The sequence below is a fragment of the Peromyscus maniculatus genome, chromosome 7 (assembly GCF_049852395.1).
Source record: "Peromyscus maniculatus bairdii isolate BWxNUB_F1_BW_parent chromosome 7, HU_Pman_BW_mat_3.1, whole genome shotgun sequence".
Lineage (NCBI taxonomy): Eukaryota > Metazoa > Chordata > Mammalia > Rodentia > Cricetidae > Peromyscus > Peromyscus maniculatus.
Genome location: NC_134858.1, coordinates 18,005,051 through 18,023,041, shown reverse-complemented (window position 1 = coordinate 18,023,041; position 17,991 = coordinate 18,005,051). Strand labels below are relative to the sequence as shown.

General features: G+C 54.2%; 1 protein-coding gene and 1 long non-coding RNA gene across 3 annotated transcripts in view; one reads left to right on the top strand and one right to left on the bottom strand.

Annotated features, from left to right (window-relative positions):
• Window positions 1-871, bottom strand: part of LOC121830763 (uncharacterized) — a 6,349-nt gene extending 5,478 nt beyond the window's left edge. The window contains exon 1 of the long non-coding RNA XR_013052644.1: window positions 732-871. This is a non-coding gene — a long non-coding RNA (uncharacterized LOC121830763). The remainder of the gene's footprint in view (window positions 1-731) is intronic.
• Window positions 94-17,991, top strand: Znf653 (zinc finger protein 653). 2 transcript variants are annotated; one of them, XM_006982358.4, is made up of 9 exons: window positions 94-772; window positions 3,794-3,837; window positions 5,996-6,211; window positions 15,055-15,663; window positions 15,789-15,966; window positions 16,070-16,181; window positions 16,947-17,061; window positions 17,372-17,471; window positions 17,571-17,991. In XM_006982358.4, exons 1-9 carry the CDS (start codon window positions 480-482, stop codon window positions 17,746-17,748), a joined length of 1,845 nt encoding a protein of 614 aa, XP_006982420.1. In that variant the 5' UTR covers window positions 94-479; the 3' UTR covers window positions 17,749-17,991. The 2 variants fall into 2 exon arrangements, with proteins under 2 accessions (XP_006982420.1, XP_006982419.1); XM_006982357.4 differs by having other exon boundaries at window positions 15,765-15,966.

Sequence of the window (17,991 nt, the reverse complement as noted above, 5' to 3'; positions counted from 1 at the left end):
TCTGGCTTGACCGTCCTGGGACCCTCCTTTGTTATTTATCCTTTTAAAAATTCCCTTTATGTATTTATGTGTGGGAGGGGTGTGTGGCGGTCGTACTTGCCGGAGTCGGTTCTGGCTTTCCACCCTTTTGAGTCCCGCAAATGGAACTGGGATTGTCGGGTTTGGCGGCAATCGCTCTTCCCCGCGGTCATCTTACTGGTCTTTTGTAAAAAACCTTTAAGGTAGGGTTATGCTCTAGAATTCAGGAGACAGCGGAGGATAACCTTGAGCTCCCGGATCCTGCAGCCTCCACTTCCCAAGGAGCAGGGTAACTGGAGTGTACCTCTGGCCCGCGCATGCGCAGCTCCGGCTAGCTGTCCCCGTTTGGCGCCGCGGGCAGTGAAGAACCTGTGAGAAATCTCCCGGCGGCGCGGACTAGGCGCGCCACTTCCGGTCGGGGCTCCTAACAACGGGGGAGGCCGGTAACCAGGGTGGGGGGGATGGCGGAGCGGGCTCCAGAGCCCGGGGCGGAGGCGGAGGCGGGCGCAGGCGGGGAGGCGGCGGCAGAAGAGGGCGCGGCGGGCCGAAAGGCGCGGGGCCGGCCGCGGCTCACAGAGTCGGACCGGGCCCGGAGGAGGCTCGAGTCCCGGAAGAAGTACGACGTGCGGCGCGTGTACCTGGGCGAGGCGCACGGCCCCTGGGTGGACCTGAGACGGCGCAGCGGCTGGAGCGACGCCAAACTCGCTGCCTACCTCATTTCGCTGGAGCGCGGCCAGCGTAGCGGCCGCCACGGGTGAGGGGGCGCGGGGCCGGGAGAGGGAGGGGAGGAGGGAGAGGCGGGGAGAGCGCGGCCCCGCCCCCGAGCTCGAGGCCCCGCCCCCGGCCGCCAAGCAGGCCCGGGTCTCCCGCTCCGGCGGCCCGGACCCCTCGCGCGCCGCCCCCCGCCTGTGACTAGCCAATGCAAGCCTTGCCCCGCCCCTCTGCCCGCCCCCGGGGCGCTGACTGGTCCATCCTGGGGTCGGCCCCGCCCTCGCTGGCCTAGGCGGGGGCGTCTCAGAGGTGTGTGGCTGCAAAGGCGCTGGGCGCCCTGGTGCTGTGTGTGGACACCTTGCCTGCGTGTGTGCATGTGTACCACGTGCTGCCTGCGGAGGTCAGAAGCGGGTGTCAGATGCCCTGGAACTGTAGTTACGGGTGGTTGGGAACCACCCTGTGGGTGCTGGGAACCAAACCGGTGCAGAAAGCGGTCCTAACCACTGAGCTCTCTCTCCAGCCAGCCTTTTGTTTCAACTGTCTTGTCAGGAGCTACCTACAGTGTCAGTAGGGAAAACTCCACCTATCCTGCTCCTTCTCACCTGAAGACTTTGAAAAGGACAGTTAACTCGGAACTTCTTTTTTGTCCGACTTTCCCTGGGCAGAGTTGCTCCCCAGGAGCCAAGGGACTTACGGGCTTAATTAATTGTTTATTGGTTGGTTTTTCGAGACAGGGTTTCTCTGTGTAGCCCTGGATGTCCTGGCACTTGCTCTGTAGACCAGGCTGGCCTCGAGTTCAAAGATCTGCCCGTCTCAGCATCCTTCATGCGGGGACTAAAGGCATGCACCAGGCTTGGCATGAGGGTTCTTTTAAGATTGTATTAGTGTGTGTGTGTGTGTGTGTGTGTGTGTGTGTGTGTGATGTATGTAGCCCCACAGGTGGAGATGAGAGAACAGCCGTGTGGAGCTGGTCCTCTCCTACCATGTGTGTTCTAGGGATCCAACTCGGAGCATAAATGTTTCACCACACCGTAGTTGTTCATATGTTGGTAAATGGACATGTGCTGCTTGCCCATACAGAGAAGCTGGCTCTGGAAGTATGGATGCCCCCCTCATATTTGAGACCCAGGCCTGTTTGTCTCAGTGCCCTCCAACACCCTTTGTCTGGGGTAGGGTGGGCCCTCTAACTCAGACACAGGAAGAGAAGAAAATGGCAGAACTGCCCAAGAGTGAAAAAGCCCTTAAGAATAGCAGGAAGGGGGAGTGCTTCCCACAGAGCTTCCCACTGCTTGTCCACAGCTATGGAGAGAAAGCTCAGCCTGGAATTCCAGCTGATGCCTCAACTTCCCCAGTCAGCTGACGCGCTGTGAACACCTGATTCTTTGATATTAACTCTACTGTCTGCACAGACAGTTCTAGCCAGTCAGGGCTTCGTCATGATAACCCTGTCTCAAATAAAATACAAAATAAAAATGCAGAGCTTAGAAAGGGTTCGATTCACAGTGTGTCTTGTTCTACTCTTGTTTGCACTCATCTGTCTGACTCTGGGTGCTGCAGAGGGTGCCTCAGCGGCTAAGAGCACTTGTCGGAACTGGGTTTGGTTCCAAGTACCCACATTGTGGTTTGCAGCCATCTAGAACTCCAGTCCAAGGGATGCAGTGCCTCTTCTTACCTCCATGGCCACCAGGCATATGCATGGTACAGAGATAAATGCAGGCAAAAAATTATGCACATGAAATGATAAAATCATTTAAAAAGTTAGCCAGCCATAGTGGCACACGCCTTTAATCCCAGCACTCTGGAGGCAGATGCAGATGGAGCTCTCTAAGTTTGAGGCCAGCCCGGTCTACATAATGAGTTCCAGGATATAGCCAGGGCCACACAGAGAGACCTTGTCTTAAAAAGAAAAAACAAAACAGACAAAAAACCCACTTTGATTCTGTGGGGCAGTGATCAGCCAGGAGCAAGGGGTATATAACTCAGCACCCGGTGGTGGAGTACCTAATATGTGAAAAGCTCGGGGTCCCACCCCAGCCTTTCAAGCACACACACACAAACACGCACACGCACGCGCACGCGCACACACTCACGCACACGAGGGCGCTTACACACATACATACACGCACACGTCAGCATCTCGCCTTCCATGCATGACGCTCCAGATTCATTGCGTGTTTGTAATCACAGCCCTTCAGAGGAAGGCATTTGCTCCCAAGCCGCATGACCTTAGTTGATCCCAGGACACATGTGGCAGAAGAAAACTGACTCCTGCGAGTCCTCCTCTCCTCCATGCACAAGCACTATGCATTCCCTACCTCTGTAAATAAGTGAGTGTAACACATTATTTTGAAGGTCAAGATCTTACACTGAAGCATGAAGAGTGAGAGCAGGCACAGGGAGGCCAGGAAGGAGGAACTTGTAATAATCCTCCTGCCTCTACCTCTTGAGTGCTGGGATTATAGGCATGAGCTACCACAGGGTTTATTTAGTTCAGGGAAAGGAACCCTGGGCTTTGTGCATGCTAGGCATGTGCTCCAATATTTTCTTCCTATTATTTTTTCTTTATCTTGCTTTTTGAAACAGGGTTTCCCTCTACCTACAACCTAAGCTGGCCTTGACTTCTTGATATAGTCCAGACTGGCCTCAAGTTCATGATCCTCCCACGGCTGCTCTCTAAGTGCTGGGGAGACAGGTGTGCACTACCGCTTCTGACTGATATTGTCAATTGATGGTTGGTGAAGTTTGTGGGTACAGAGGCTGACTCTGAATACAGGGCATGTGCCCCCACGGGGTAGGAATCAGGGGGCCCTCCTAGCCTTCCCCCAACTCTTCCACATCCCATCTGCCGGGGACCTTCTGAGTGCTAGTGTTCTCTGAGTTAAGTAATGGTAAGAGGCCTCCATTCAGGGCTCCTGGCAGGGGCAGGTACCCAACCAAGGACTGCTGGATCGGGAACAGGACAGCGGAAGTTCAGACTCCATCCCAGAGCAGATGAACTGCTGTCGTTTGTACCAGGCCAGGACTTGAGCCCCAAATTCACCCTCACCACCTCTCTGTGTTGCAGGAAGCCTTGGGAGCAAGTCCCCAAAAAGCCAAAGCGGAAGAAAAGTAAGTGGAGCTGCAGTGGGTGTGTGTGTGGGGGGGGAGGCGGCACACACGGACCGTAGCCTAGAAGTCGCCATCCATGTCCCTTGCTGCACGGGTGAAGAGCCAGCCCCAGCCCTGCCTGCTCGAGGCAGAGTGTGTTAGGTGCCAGATGGGTTGACCCTGACAGGCCCCAGCCAGCGTGACCTCAGCGCCTTGCCAAGTCTTTAGGCTGCCGATCTCTAGCATGCCCAGCCAGGTGGTCCAAGAGGGAACCGCCTGGTCGCAATGAGCCCTGCTCTGCTTCCGTTTTGATACATGGGTCTCAGTGTAGCTCAGGTTAACCTCAAACTCATTCTCCAGCAGAGGCTGGCCTTTATCCCACAAATGCTAGGCTGATTGGGTGTGCCACAAGTACAGTTCACGTGGTGCCAGTGATGAACCCCCGGTTTTGTGCCGTACAACTAAGCCATATCCCCAGCTCCTAATGAAAACATTTCTTTCCATTTGTTTATTCTTTTGGGTGTGCGCATGCACGTGTGTGCACATCGCAGGGGTGAAGTCGGAACAACTTATGGGAGTTGCTTCTTGCTTTCTACCACATAGGTCCTGAGTATCTAACTCGGGTGGGTCAGGCTTGGTAGCAAGTCACTTACCACCGAACTATCTTTTTTCTGGCCAGTTTTACTGTGTAACCCAGCTAGCCTCAAAAGTCAAAGTCACCCTGTCTCATGGGATTACAGGCATGCGTAGTCATTCCCGTTCGCAGCTCTGGCACATGAGTTCTTGGAGGCAGAGGCAAGTGAACGGTCTTAACTGTGCAACCACCCAGGGTTAGGGGGTGCCAGGCTGGGAATGGAGCCGCTGTTGAAGTCCATGTCACTGACGTGGTTCTCATGGGCACACTCCCTCAGCCTGAACGCCTGTCCCTTCCAGCCCTGCCCCATCATCCTCTCACAGGCCCTAGCCTTGCTGTGTGCCCTCGTGACCTCTTTGCCCCCTCCTGCCCCTGTGGCAGTTGCCACAGGTGGAATCCTGGTTCTGCCCTGGCCACTCACTTAGAGCTGCCCAGCCAGACTGTGACCAAGCCAAGATCTGATGCAGGCTGTTTGGCTCCGCTCTGGCCACCCTCCAGCACCCTCACCATGTCTGGTGAGTTCTCACCCTAACTAGTCCCAGGGAAGCAAAACGGTGACGTCTCTGCCTTCGTGGGGCTGTCAGTCTAGCGGGGGAGACAGACAAGAGGCATCTGAGGAGACAGCCACAGGCAGCCTCTTTGTGCTGTTCGAAACAAACCAAAGTTAGCTGAGAGACTCTGGAGAGCATGGTTTCTGAGAGGAGGGTACATGTGGAGCGGTCTCTGAATGAAGGCCCTGGGCAAGGCTGTTACTGAGGATTAGGGTACAGCCTGTGCAAAGGCCGAGACAGGACCGAACCCAGCTCATTTGAAGGACAGCTAGGGGGCCATGTGCTGGAGGGGGTAAAGAGAAGAGGAGGATGGGAGGGAGGGAGGGAGGGAGGGAGGGAGGGAGGGAGGGAGGGCGGGCGGGCATGGGGCCTGACACACTGTATAGCCTTGCCAGCCGCCTTGGCCTTCTCTCCCTCCCCTTTTGAGGTGGTAGCCAGTGGATTCTGAGCTGAGAGGGGCCATGCCCTGCTCTCCTGGCTCCCCCTTGTGGCTGTAGATGGCAGTGTGAGGGCACCAGGAAGACCCAGGACGGTGGGGGTCTAGCCCAGAAGTATTGATAAAGATTTTTATTAAGAAGCAGCCAGATATGGTGGCACACATCTTTAATCCCAAAAGAAACAGATAAAAGCTGAGCAGTGGCGCACACCTTTAATCCCAGCACTGGGGAGACAGGAGCAGGCAGACCTCTCGGAGTTCAAAGCTATCTTGGGCTACATAATGAGGCTCTATTTTTTTAAAGGGAAAAGAACCAGCTAACAACTATTTTGCCTCTAGCATGTGCCAGTCTCCACTTTCTGTGTGACGTCACTCGGCCAGGACAGGAGCTGGCTCTCCGGGTCCCGGTTGTCTCTAGGTTGTGTCATCTCTCCAAGCCTCAGTTTCCTCTTCTGCTCAGTGGGAGTAGGAGTCAAGAGGCGGTCTCGGACTGTGGGGACTGTTGGCCCCGGGGGGTGGAGCACCTGTCCTATGTCCACCTGGACCCTGTGTCCACAGGGCGGAGGCGCAACGTGAACTGCCTGAAGAACGTGGTGATCTGGTATGAGGACCACAGACACCGGTGCCCGTATGAGCCGCACCTGGCTGAGCTCGACCCCACCTTCGGCCTCTACACGACGGCCGTGTGGCAGTGTGAAGCTGGCCACCGCTACTTCCAGGACCTGCACTCTCCGCTCAAGCCCCTCAGCGACTCAGAGCCGGACAGTGACAAAGGTGAGTCTTCAGGGCAGGGACACGGGGAGTAGCAGGCGGGCATGCGCCTCTGCACTCTCCCGGGTGGAGCAGCCCTGACTGCCCTCAGCCTCGGGAGCCGGCAGAGTCGAGTCAGCCTGGCCTGGCCTGGCCCTTTGCAGACTTGCAGTCTGTGAGTCCCTGCCAAGCTGAGCAGAATGCTGTCCTCCTGTGTACTAACAACCTTTTCATTTCCTCGTCTCTCTCAGCTCTCTTCCCACCTCGCCCTTCTTCTCACCCCCCTTTGTTCTCATTAGCTGGGTTACTAGTTTTGGTTTTGTTTTAAATATTTTATGCATTTTTTTCATTTGTTCTTGGCTGGCCTGGAACTTGCTATTTTAGACCATGCTGGCTTTGAGCTCACGAATCTGCCTGCCTCTGCGTCTTGAGTGCTGGAATTAAGGTATGCCCTCCACACTCAGTCCTGTTGGCTTTTCTTAAGTCAGGGTGTCTCTCTGTAGCCCAGGCTGGTCTGGAGTTTCAGACAACCCCTCTACCTCAGCGTACCGAGTACTAGGATTACAGATGTGCACACAAACCTAACCCCTCACTGGTATATTCTAGGCAGGTGTTCTGCCACTTGGGTATGCCCTTAGCTCCTCACTGAAAGACCCTAGGCCCATGCTTTTCCACTGAGCCACACATCCTCAGCCCCACTCCATTTTTCCAGCCCTTCAAATGTTTTCCCACTTTTTGTTTTATGTGTATTGTTTTTGCTTGTCTGTGTCTGTGTATCACAGTGCCTTTAGAGGCCAGAAGTGGTTTTATATTCCCTGGGACTGGAGTTACAGGAGGTTGGGAGCTACTATATGGGTGCTGGGAATTGAACCCTGGTCCCCTAGAGGAGCAATCAGTACTCTTAACCTCTGAGCCATCCCTCTGGCCCCTTCCAGCCCTCTTTTTAGTTTTGAGATAAGGTCTCACCAAGTTACCCAAGCTGTCTTTGAACTCTCTGTAGCTCAAGTAAACCTTGAATTTGAACTTGAAATCCTTCCCAGCATCCCGTGTAGCTAGGATTACAGACCTGGGCCACACTCAAGCTTCTTTCCTGTCTGTGATCTTCTCTTTCCCACTGTCGTCCCTGGATCTGTTGCATCTTCTATCCCCTTCCTCCCTCTCCTATCCCACACAAGTCACACTGGGCTAGCTGCCCATGGAGGCTGAAAGGGACTCTCAGGAATGCCCAGGAACATCCTGGTGTGGGCAGTGAGGACGCTGTATGCTAGCTGCCTCAGGACTTGGCATGACTGACCAGGGCTCTAGGGCCAGTTGCCAAGTGCTGCAGCAGGCCTGAGGGTGGGGTCAGTCATCGCGCTAAGTCTGTGCTGGCAGGCATCACCAAGCAGGTGGCATCCCAGCTGGCTGAGGGGAAGCTGAAATGAGAAGTACTCCTGGTGGGCCCCACACCCACGGCCACCCTGCTGGGCCTCGGCCAGTCTCCAGAGGGCAGGTGTCTTAGTTAGGGTTCTCTTGCTGTGAAGAGACAACGTGGCCACGGTAACTCTTATAAAGGAAAGTATTTAATTGGGGTTGTTTACAGTTCAGAGGTTTAGTCCATTGTCATGGTGGGACATGGTGGTGTGCAGGCAGACATGGTGCTGGAGAAGGAGCTGAGAGTTCTACATCTTGATCTAAGGCAACAGGAAGTAGACCGAGACACTGGGCATGGCTTGAGCATTTATGAGACCTCAAAGCCCATCCCCACAGTGACACAACAAGGCCACACCCACTCAAACAAAGCCACACCCACTCGAACAAAGCCACACCTTCTACTAGTGCCCCTCCCTATGAGCTGATGAGGCCAGTTACATTCAGTCTACTAGAGCAGGTGCCCTGTGCTTTGTGGTTAGCACCTGTCCCCTCAGTGTGGCCACTGGAGGCCCTACCTGGACCATCTGACTCCTCCCTATAACCCTGTCATTTGTCCCGCTCTGGAGCCCTTGAGGAAGCCCAGGAGGACGGGGCTGGTCTATCTGGTACCTTCTTAGGCTATGATGGTGTCATCCCGGGCCAACACTGACCTCCACAATTTACTGTTGGGAACGAGTCCTGTGGTTCATTAGCCATGTCTGCCCAGGCAGGGGTAAGGAAGTGGCTTTGCTCCTGCCCTGGCCTCCCCCCAAGCACCTCTCCCTACCTTGGCCATGCCTGGGGTGGTCTTGCCACCTCTCAAGAGTCAGCCTGAGAACCTTCTGCTGGAGCTGTGAAGTCCAGCTGCACACAGATGTTGGTTTTTGTGTTTGGTGCTTGGGGTGGAACCCAGAGCCTCACAGGTGATAGGCAAGCATTCCACCCTTGAGCCTTTTGGGAGCCGGGGATGGAGCACCGAGTGGCCCATGCAATTTGAATTCACTCTCTAATGCCAGTAGGCCTTGCAGTAGCTATCTTTCTGCCTCGGTCTCCTTAGAAGCTGGGGTCAGGGACTGGTGCCCCAGGCCTGGTGTGATTACATATCCTTCAGGGAGTTGCTGGGAGCTAAGATGTCGTAGGTGGCAGGAAGGCCTGTTCCTCTTCCCAGCTACCCTGTGGCCCTCGAACCAGGATGGTGTCTGCATGCCTGTGTGAGTCAGCTTTCTGTCACTATACTGAATGCCCAGAACAACCCACGTAGGAAAAGAGAAGGCTTGCCTAGGTTCCAGAGTTCTGGCACTGTTGGGACCTGAAGCTCAGGGACAGCAACAGTGGCCGTGCCTGCAGGAGAGAGCCACGCACCACAGCCTCTGCCAGAGAAAGCCAGAGCGGCTGAGGTCCCACGGTTTCCTTTAGGGCCACCTGTGACCTGAGTCCTCAGGCTCAGCTGCCTGTTAAAGGCTCCACCACTTTCTAATGGTGCCATTTTGGGAAGCATGTCTTTAGAACAGGAGCCTTTGGGGAACACTTAGCCAGGCCATAACCATACCTCAAGGGCCACTAAGAAGCTAAAAACAAAACAAAGCTTCCTCTACCCTTTGGGTCTGTGTTCTTAGTAAATAGCTCCAGTGCCAGTTGGGCTGGCACCAGAGTGATTCTGGGGCCCAGAGTGGTGCTGTGAAGGCAGGCCATGCACACAACTGCAAGCAGGTACCAGTCCAAGCTCTGGAGCCGTGGAACTAATGGTCGCAGATGGCATGCCTCAGTTGGGTTACGAGCATAGTCAAAGTCCCAGTCACTCCTGGCTCCCATCCCTTCAGTCTTTGTGTGTGGACTTCAGTAGCAAATACCTGACTGAGATGCCGGGCCTTGCTTACTAGTGGCCTGGGAGTGGGAGGGGTGCTCTGCCCATGGGCCTCCTTGGTGTGTGAACATGTGTGTGTGCATATGAGTGCAGATGCTCAAGGAGGCTACAGGTCTTTGATCCCCTGGAGCTAGAGTTACAGGTGGTAAACTTTCAGACATGGGTGTTGGGACTGAACGTCTGCAACAGCAGTATATGCTTTTAACTGCTGGGCCATCTCTTTGGCCCCTCTGGCATTTCTGTTCTAGAGCAGAAGCAGACAATAAACAAAATAAGCAAGTACATCATCAAATGTTCTGGAAGGGGGCTTGAGACAGGTGATCAGGGTGTCTCCCTGGGGAAGTCGATGAGCTGACACACCCCTAACCCACTTGCCATCTTGTACCTCAGGAGTCAGGTTCTTTGGTCCTGTGGCTCTAGCCTCCTTCTGGGCCTGCCTGGATGGATGGTAGGGCGTGGGGGTGGGGGTGTGGAAGGTATGCCCAAGGGAAACCATATCTGCTGCTCCATTGGCTGGAACTGGAGCTGGGCCATATCATAGGAGATGCGACCAGCAGGGTATGTGTGTACAGGAGGAAGAGCTGGCCTGTCTTGGCAGGAAGTGATGAGCAGATTAGGAACTGGGGGCCAAAGCTGCTCCTGTTGCAGGGATGCTGATGCCATGACCGGCATCTGTAGGGATTGAGGAGGGGCAGTTGGGCTGTGGGTGGATGGATTTTGGATGCAGTCCCAGCAGGTTTTGCTGACAGATTGGAAGTGGGTGTGAGAGAAAGTCAAGGAGAGCCCCAGGACGTTGGCTTGAGCCACAGGAAGGACAGAACTGCCACCCTGTGAGGCAGGACCACCTGTGAGCAGCATAGTTCTGCTGGGAGGAAGGCTAGTGGGCAGGACCCAGTGTCCCTGGGTGGATTCGGAGATGGGGGGGCAGAGGGTGCAGTACCAAGATCTTGGGGCTCAGTAGGGAGGCCCAGCTCCCCATGAATGCATAGGGTCACCAGGCCACTGGTATAGCCTATGGTGTCATAAAAGCCGATACAGTTCAGGGGCTAGGGTGGTGGCTGAGCTGGTAAAGTACTGGCTGTGCAGGCGGGGACATGAGTTCAGTTCCCAGCACACACATCAAACCAAACAGGTGTCATGGCGTGCTCTGTAATTCTGGGGGGGGGGGATCAGACAGGAGACTCCCCACGGCTCACGGACCAGCCAGCCTAGCCAAATGGTGAACTCCAAATTGAAGGAGAGACTCTGTCTCCAAAAATAAGGTGGAAGCCAGGCAGTGGTGGCGCATGCCTTTAATCCCAGCACTCGGGAGGCAGAGCCAGGCGGATCTCTGTGAGTTTGAGGCCAGACTGGACTACCAAGTGAGTTCCAGGAAAGGCGCAAAGCTACACAGAGAAACCCTGTCTAGAAAAACAAAAAACAAAAAAAAAGTGGAACCAGATATGATAGCACACACCTTTAATTCCAGCACTCGGGATCACTGTGAGTTCAAGGCCAACCTGGTCTACATAGTAAGTTCTAGGCCAGTGAGGACTACATACTGAGACTCTTGATTCAAAGTAAAGTTAAAATCTATGAATAAGGTAGGTAGAGAGTGACTGAGGAAGGTACCCAAACGTGGCTTCTGACCTCCACATGTATCTGTACACATGTGCACACATATGCAGACACACAGACACACATATACACAAACCTGCCCCCTGTGCCCACAGGTTCCATACTCAATGCACATGGGGCAAGGTCCGCATACATGAGATCACTCCCCACACACTACAGCACAGGCCTCTTTTATTTTGGGTGCCTTTTCCTTTCTGGTTTCTTGAGATGCTAAATCCTTGCTTCCTTCCGTTTCCTTTTGTTTGTTTGCTTCTGAGACAATGCAGTATAGAAAGGGTAGTTTGTATTGTGTCAGGTATTATCAATTATTTAAGGCAAATGAAGAGTGTGTATGGGTTCTGTGAAGGTTTGTTTTATTTGTTTAATTTTTATTACATTTATTTGTTGGAAGGACCGTGTGGCGTGGCACTGATGTGGATATCAGTGAATATCAGAGGACAACTTCATGGGGGTTGGTGCTCACCCTTCCTTCCACTATGGGGTCCTGGGGATCAAACTCAGATCCTCAGTCCTGGCGTGGCGGCAAGTGGTTTCACTCACTGGACAATCTTGTTGGCCCTGCTTATTTTTTGAGACAGGTTCTCATGTATCCCAGACTGGCCTTGAATTCACTATATAGCCAGGGATGACCTTGAACTTCTGATAGTCTAGCCTCACCACCCAACCGCTGGAATTACAGCACCATACCCTGTTTATGCAGTGCTGGAGATGGAACCCAGAACTTTGTGTGTGTGTGCGCTAGGCAAGCACTGTACCACCGGAGCAACATCTACAGCAAATACTACATTTAAAAGGTTATGTAAGTAAGGCATGGTGATGCACACCTTTAATCCCTGCACTTGGGAGACAGAGGTAGATCTCTGCAGGACCGAGGGCAGCCTGGTCTATAGAGTGACTTTCAGAACAGCCAGGGCTACTTAGGAAAAACTCTGTCTAAAAACGAACAGTATGAGTGTGAGTGTTTGCCGGCATACATATGTGCACCACATGGGTGTCCAGTACCTGGAAAGGACCAGAAGGTCTCAGATCTATATAGGCAGTTGTGCACACCACGCAGGTGCTGAGTACTGCACTCAGGTCCTCTGCAAGAGCAGCCAGTGTTCTTAGCCCCTGAGCCATCTCTACAGCCCCCAAATACTGCATTTGATATACGGGATTTGAGCTTCTGAAAATTTCAGTGTCAGCTTGGAGTTCTAGAAGCAATCCCCTCTGAACAAACTTCTAAGATCTTTAGAATTTCCTCAATGGAGGAAGGTTTTGCAGTGTTTGTAAACTAACACAATGAGTAGTTTCTTGATTATTTTTACTTCATCAGTATGTATGTATATATGCACACCTACGTGTGTGTGCATGTGCCAGAAGAGGGCATCAGATCTCCTAGGGCTGTTGAGAGCTTCCTGGGAATGGGACTGGAGTCCTCTGGAAGAACAGCAAGTACTCTTTAGCCTTAAGCTGGGCCATCTCTGCAGCCCTGATAGCAGTGGTTTTTGTAATTCATATGGAGTACTTTAACAAGGAGCTCTTTGGAATACTGCTGAATCTCTGCCAGTTAGGTGGTTCTGGGTCCCACACCTACATAGCTGCTGGACGGGGACTAGACATCTAAAAGCCCAAACACAGGACTGGAGCTAAGATGTAAGCCAAACACCCACCCATCGGGGAGGGGCTGGGGAGATAGCTCAGTCAATCAAATGCTTGCTATACAGGAGCATGAACATGAGTGTGGGTCCCCAGCACCCCCAGAAAAGCTGAGTGCCAGCCAGTGAGATGACTCGGCAGGTAAAGGTGCTTGTTGCCAAACCAGATGATCAGAGTTCTATCCTCGGGTGCACCATGGTGGGGGGAAAGAGCCAACTCCTGCAAGTAATCCCCTGGCCTCCACACCGACACCATATGCAAGTAAATAAATGTGAGAAATACAAAATAATAAGGAGGAGAGATTGGAGAAGACACCAGATGTCCACCTGGCCTCCACACCGACACCATATGCAAGTAAATAAATGTGAGAAATACAAAATAATAAGGAGGAGAGATTGAAGAAGACACCAGGCGTCCACCTCTGGCCTCCACACACGCGCATGCACGCATGCACGCGCACGCACACACACACACGGCTCGTGTGCAGAAGGCCCTGGTGGCATGGTGCTGAGATGGAAGCTCTCTCAGAGATGTACAGAAGCTGAAATCTGTCCCCAGGAACTGGGTGCTGTGACTCCAGAGTTGCTTTCTCCTGATCATTGATAATTATAACCTCATAATAAAGTTGTGATCATAAGCAGACAAGAGGGAGAACTTCTAGAGTTCCATGAATCATCCCAGCCAGCCATGGCACCTGAGAGCGGCATCATGGAACTCCCAACTGATGTCTGGACAGAAAGACACCCAAGGTGGTCCAGGACTTTCCATGGGCATCAGAGTAGACAGTCTGGTGACAGAGCTTTGACTTAATGGATTAGAAGCTTGCCCCAGGTGGATTGTCTCAGATTCCTATGGAATTAGTTGAAATGACAGCATTTGACATGACTAATTAGTATAAGAATCAGAGTGCTGATGCTGGGTGGTGATGACGCCTTTGATCCCAGCACTCAGGAGGCAGAGGCTGCAGGCGGATCTCAGTGAGTTTGAGGCCAGCCTGGTCTCCATCTGTATTTCCAGCAAGGGATACATAGTGAGACCCTATCTCAAAACAACATAAAACAAGCCAGAGAGGCCAAGGGAGAGCAGTGTGAGAGCTGGAAAAGAGACCAGTGATTGATCCAGCCCGCCAGGTCAGGTGGCACAGGGACCTGAAAGTCACAGTTCCTAGTTCCTGGTGACATAGATTCCAGCTGCTGCTACTGCCACCACCACTAACTGCACGCCCCCAGATGTGTGTGTGTGTGTGTGTGTGTGTGTGTGTGTGTGTGTGTGTGTGTGTGTTTTCACGTGTATGTGTGGGTGGAGGCCGGTGGATAACCTTGGGTGTCATCCTCAAAAATGTCATCTTCCTCTTTGAGACAGGCTTTCTCACTGGCCTGGAGCTCACCAATTAGGCTAGACTGTCTGATCAGTGAACCCCAGGGGTCCTTGTATCTCTGCCTCGCCAGTGCCAGGGGTGGGGAGCCTACACCTGTGTCCCACCAAGCTTGACCTGACACTTTAAAATTGTTTCACTTGTTATTAGTCACATGTGTATGTAGCATGTGTGTGTGGTGTCTGTGGCTCATGGGGAGACATGCAGCCACAGAGCATGTGTGGAGGTCAGAGGACAACTTTGTGGGGTCGATTTTCTCTCTCCACCTGTGTAGTGTATTAGTTACTGTTCTGTTGCTGTGATAAAACACCATGACCAAAGGAAAGAATTTATTGTGGCTTATAGTTCCAGAGGTGGGAAGGAGGCATGGCAGCCGAGCAGGGGGCTGGGCTCATATACCCAACTACAAACACAAGCTGGGCTGCATAACCTCAAATCCTGCCCCTAGTGATGCACTTCCTTCAGCAAGGCTACACAACTTAAACCCCCCCCCAAACAGCGCCACCAACTGGGGACCAAGTGTTCAAATGCATGAGCCTGTGGGAGCGTTTCTCATTCATACCACCGCACGGGGTTCCAGGAACCAGACTCGGGTAGCCAGGCTTGCAGGCATGTGCCTTTAACCACCAAAGCACCCCACCAGTCCACACACAGAAATGTAAAAATTTGTTTTTATTTTATGTGTGTGAGTGTTTAGCCTGCATGTATATTAAATACACTACATGTGTGCAGTACTCATGCAGGCCAGGCAAGGGTGTCAGATCCCCTTCAACTGGTGTTGAGACTGAATTAGCCACCACATGGGTGCTGGAAACTGAACCCTGGTCCTCTCCAAGTAAGGACTCTTAAGCACTGAGCCATCTTTCTAGCTCCCATGCATGGATTCTGGGGATAGAACTCGGGTCCTTGTTCTTCTAAAACAAGCACTTGAGTCCGACCCATCTCCCCAACTAATAACTGTCCCCTTCCCTCTCTCTGCAGTGGGCAATGGCCTGGTGGCTGGCAGCTCTGACTCCTCCAGCTCTAGCTCCAGCTCGGACTCGGATGAGCCGCCTGAGGCCCAACCGGCCAAAGCCTCAGCTGCTGCTGCAGTCACCCCTGCCAGCCCCCCGGGCAGCAGTGGGCTGATCACTCAGGAAGGAGTTCACATCCCCTTTGATGTCCATCACGTGGAGAGCCTGGCTGAGCAGGGTACCCCTCTGGGCCAGAACCCCGCGAGCAGTGGGCCTGAGGCCCTGGAGACGGTGGTGTGTGTGCCTGTGCCCATGCAAATGGGCACCGGCCCTGGCACCCTCTTTGAGAACATGCCCCAGGAGGCACTGGGTGAGGTGGTGGCCAGCTGCCCAGTGTCAGGCATGGTACCTGGCTCCCAGGTGATCATCATTGCTGGGCCTGGCTATGACACCCTCACAGCCGAGGGCATCCATCTCAACGTGGCTGCTGGCAGTGGCACTCCCAGCAGTGGCCTGGGTGAGGAGGTACCCTGTGCCATGATGGAAGGTGTGGCAGCCTATACACAGACGGAGCCTGAGGGTACCCAGCACAGCACCATGGACACGACCTCCATAGCCAGCATTGAGACCAAAAAAGGTCTGGTGGTGCCACTGTGGCCTCTGGAAGGGGTTGGGAGGGATGGCAGAGGGGAAGGAGTGGCCCTCAAAGTGAGCTCCTTGACAGCCTTATCCCCACAGACACCGCCCCGTGTCCCCCCGTAGAGAAGGAGGACCTGTATACGCTCAAGGAGGAGAAAGAGGATTCAGTAGCCCCAGAACTGGTAGAGCTGGCAGCCACCATGCCCGAGAATACAGAGGCAGAAGCAGATGTGGATGGAGAAGAACTGGATGGCAGTGACATGTCAGCTATCATCTATGAGATCCCCAAGGAGCCAGAGAAGTGGGTGCTGGGATGGGTGGGTGGGACCAGGGTAGGGAGCAGCTGCAGGCTTATAGCCCACCGGGGACTGGCACCCTGATGCCACAGGCTCCTTCCTCTCCAGGAGACGGCGGAGTAAGCGGTCACGGGTGATGGATGCTGATGGCCTGCTGGAGATGTTCCACTGTCCCTACGAGGGCTGCAGCCAAGTGTATGTGGCTCTCAGCAGCTTCCAGGTGAGGCCACCCTGTTGCTAGGTCCAGCTGGCCTGGACCACGTGGCTGCATGGGGGCTCTACTGGAAATCAGTGGTGCGGGCCTGCGTCCATGAACCCATTTCATCCTAGCTGGCCTTGCTGGACATCTGGCTTCCGCAGCCCCCCCTACACCTCCCCATGTAGACACCAGACACAACCACCTGGCCTGACCTGCCTCCCCAGACCACCCTCTCAGTCTTCACAGGAAGACCACCCAAGTCCCAGGGGCCAGCCATGCATGAAGCCCAAAATCCGTACACAACTAGAAATCTTCCTGTAGTTGGCCTTGTGTGGTGTGGATGATATACCCCGGGGCAGACAAGGGTTTCCTCATCCTCCACACAGAAGGCAGCACCAGCAGACCGTTGAATTGCTGAGCATGTAAGCACCCAGGCTGTTGTCATGGGTTAAAGAATGAAATTACAAGAAACAAAATGAATCCAGTCCCCCAGGGCAGTGCAGCGTCTGTGAGGCAGCAGCCAACCACTCTGCCTCTGAGCCTCAGTTTCCTCCTCTGTGTAGTGGGCTAGCAGCAGGAGCCTACCAAGGTTAACTGGATCCCAGAGCTGGGACTGGTAAAGCTGCTCTTTGACCTCAGTGCTCCCGTCCAAGCTGGACACTGGAGTGCCCCTTCCACTTTCCAGTCTAGACAGACTGGCTAATGTCCTGGCTGCCTGCATGTCTTCCCATCTTAAGAGCCCCCAGGTGGGCCCATGGTACCCACTGCTGCCCCTCTCACCCCTAGAACCACGTCAACCTGGTGCACCGAAAAGGAAAGACCAAAGTGTGCCCTCACCCTGGCTGTGGCAAGAAGTTTTATTTGTCCAACCACCTGCGGCGCCACATGATCATCCACTCAGGTCAGGCCCTGGCCCCCACAGGCCAGCTGTAATGCACATGTGTAAATCCCACGCTCTGGAGGCCTGGGCTGCACCATGAAACCCCACATCCCTGTACCCGGTACTGGTTTTCATGTGTAGTTGCCCCAAGTCCCAACAGGGTCACATTCAAGGTCAGCTTAGCTTAGCAGTCGGCACCTTGTGTCAGGAACCACAGCCCTCTTACCTGCTAGGATTCCAGCGGAAACAGTTCAGGGGTGGGGGGTGGGGGGAGCGCGCTCCTTGCAGCCACCTCTACTGGGCGGTGTCCTGAGGCTGCTGCCACCCCCAGGCGTCCGAGAGTTCACTTGTGAGACCTGCGGCAAGTCTTTCAAGAGGAAGAACCATCTGGAGGTACACCGGCGCACGCACACTGGAGAGACGCCCCTGCAGTGAGTGTGGGGGTGCTCGGGAGGGAGGGGACCTGAGCGGCTTGCAGGGGAGTCTCAGCCGGTGGTGACCTGCCCCTGGGCCCTCCTCCCGCCACACAGGTGCGAAATTTGCGGGTACCAGTGCCGGCAGCGGGCATCGCTCAACTGGCACATGAAGAAGCACACAGCAGAGGTGCAGTACAACTTCACGTGTGAGCGCTGCGGCAAGCGCTTCGAGAAGCTGGACAGCGTCAAGTTCCACACACTCAAAAGCCACCCGGACCACAAGCCCACCTGACCTGCCCGCGCCCACGGACCTCAGCCTCTATTTATTTGTACTCTTGGACATCATGCCCAGGGCTGTCAGAGCCCAAGACAGCCACTGGGGCTGCCCCAACCGCAGGCCGGAAGGAGGCATTACCCGCTCGCCCTGGGCAGGTGCCCCACCCTGCCCCCTCACATCCCACCCGGAGCTGGCACCTGGGACTGCACTGCTGAACTGTGTCAAGAGCACAGAGTGAGATTAAAGTGAAGAAGGAGA

What these genes read in the sequence shown, in the direction of transcription:
- Znf653 (XM_006982357.4), top strand. Translation starts at nt 480, where the DNA reads ATGGCGGAGCGGGCTCCAGAGCCCGGGGCGGAGGCGGAGGCGGGCGCA. An exon ending in ATCCCCAAGGAGCCAGAGAA is followed by an intron (nt 15,967 to 16,069) that starts GTGGGTGCTGGG and finishes CTTCCTCTCCAG; the next exon opens with GAGACGGCGGAGTAAGCGGT. An exon ending in CCACATGATCATCCACTCAG is followed by an intron (nt 17,062 to 17,371) that starts GTCAGGCCCTGG and finishes TGCCACCCCCAG; the next exon opens with GCGTCCGAGAGTTCACTTGT.